This window comes from Ciona intestinalis, unplaced genomic scaffold, assembly GCF_000224145.3.
Source record: "Ciona intestinalis unplaced genomic scaffold, KH HT000998.1, whole genome shotgun sequence".
NCBI classification, from domain to species: domain Eukaryota; kingdom Metazoa; phylum Chordata; class Ascidiacea; order Phlebobranchia; family Cionidae; genus Ciona; species Ciona intestinalis.
In genome coordinates, this window is record NW_004191319.1 from 2,234 (window position 1) to 4,035 (window position 1,802).

The 1,802-nt window shown below is 34.6% G+C and overlaps 1 protein-coding gene across 1 annotated transcript in view; it reads right to left on the minus strand.

Moving 5' to 3' along the window:
- LOC108950798 overlaps positions 1–844 on the minus strand; it is a 2,092-nt gene extending 1,248 nt beyond the window's left edge. Inside the window, exon 1 of the mRNA XM_018816864.2 lies at positions 733–844. Within this exon, the coding sequence (XP_018672409.2) occupies positions 733–820 (88 nt within the window). The 5' untranslated portion in view covers positions 821–844. The remainder of the gene's footprint in view (positions 1–732) is intronic.
- Positions 845–1,802: the final 958 nt, after the last annotated feature.

Below are 1,802 nucleotides of genomic sequence, written 5' to 3' on the forward strand. Positions count from 1 at the left end.
GCACCACATATATCAATCTCCTGATCGTGTATTAAACAATTAACAACGGTCTATAAAAGTCGCGAGGACAAGGTTTTATAATTCTTTGAATGTATTTTGTTTACTACCAAAATGTACGAGAAAATAGAATGACAAGGTGTCCCATCTTCCCCCATCCTACTATATCTTGTGTTTGTTGTATGTACAAGTATAACGTAGTTACACCATGTGCCAAGCATAGGATATAGTTGGGTAAGATAAAATACCATATTCCATATTTCCTAATCGTGTTTTAACAATTAGCAACGCTCTTTTAGGTGGGATACGGTTTTATAATTTAGTAAATATTCTTTGTTTTCTAGAAAATGGGGCGATAAAAAGTAAGAAAACCTGGACTATTTTAACCCAACCGTTGCCCCGCCCCCATGCGAGGGTAAATAAGTTACATACATGGTAAATCGTAAGCGGGCACGAGGTGTATGAAACAGAACACTTGTGTTATAACGACTGTCGTTGCCCCGCCATGCGAGGGTAAATAAGTTACATACGTGGTAACTTGTAAGCGGACACAAGGTGTATGAAACATTACACAATTATTGTCGTTGCACTGAAATGAGAGGATAAATAAGTTACATATATATATACGTAGTTAACTCGTACGCCTGCACGGGTGTATGAAACATTACACCTATATTAAAACGATAGCCGTTGCCTAAAATTGCAAGGAAAAATAAGTTACATTAATTTTATTACCTTTTTCTGGCTTAAACTTTCTGTAGTAACGGTCAATACAAATCCAAGTCATGCTGGCTATACTGACAAAGCCAGAGAATAAGCCCATATGTGCGCTAACCTGTGTTAGATAAAGTGAATATTATTTATTTAAGTACTGTGGGGTAAAATGGGACAACGTTAGCACCTAATTCCCGTGTTTCTAATCGTGTTTTTAACAATTCTCTTTTCTTATTTAGTAGCAAGCAAAGAAAATTTATACAATTTTAAACTGTATTATTGAGACTCAAAAGGAGCGTTGGTAATGAGTCCCAGACATAAAACACAAACTGAATATATAGTAGGTTGGGGAAGATGCGACACCTTTAGCATATATTATCCAAATATCCTGATCGTGTTTTAAACAATTAACAACGGTTAATGAGAGTCGTGAGGATATAATTTTATAATTCTTTGAATATTCTTTCTTTACCACCAAATAGGACGAGAAAATAAAATGAAAAGGTGTCCCGTCTTCCCCCGCCCTACTATATTACAGTTGGTTACATTGATATACAGCACTTTAATCTGCTATAACATAAAAACCGCCGGCGTAATAACTCAAGCTGTGGTATAGCGATTTATGCCTGTTAAATACACTGTTAGAAATTTTTACTGTGAAAGTCACTGGCAGCACTTTTTACGTGTGGCACGTTAAAAAATTACGTGTATTTTCACAGTAAAAAAAAACTGTAAAAGTAACTGTAAAATTTACGTTTTTCCGTAGAAAATACGTCTAAAATCACCGTAAATTTCGCCTTAAACATCAACCAAAACTGAAAGTCTACGTGTATATTTACAGTAAAATTAACAGTGAGTCACGTAAAATCTACGTGAGTCACTGTTAATTTTACTGTAAAAATCGCTGTTAAATTTGCAAAGTACTGTTAATAATACAGTATAATTTTCGTTAAACCGCACTCAAAATCGAAAATTTACGTATACATTCACAGTAGATCTGAAAATTCACGTGCAGTTTTACAGTAGATTTTACTGAAAAACAGTACTTTTTACGTGACTACGCGTATTTTACGTCACTCACTGTAAATTAC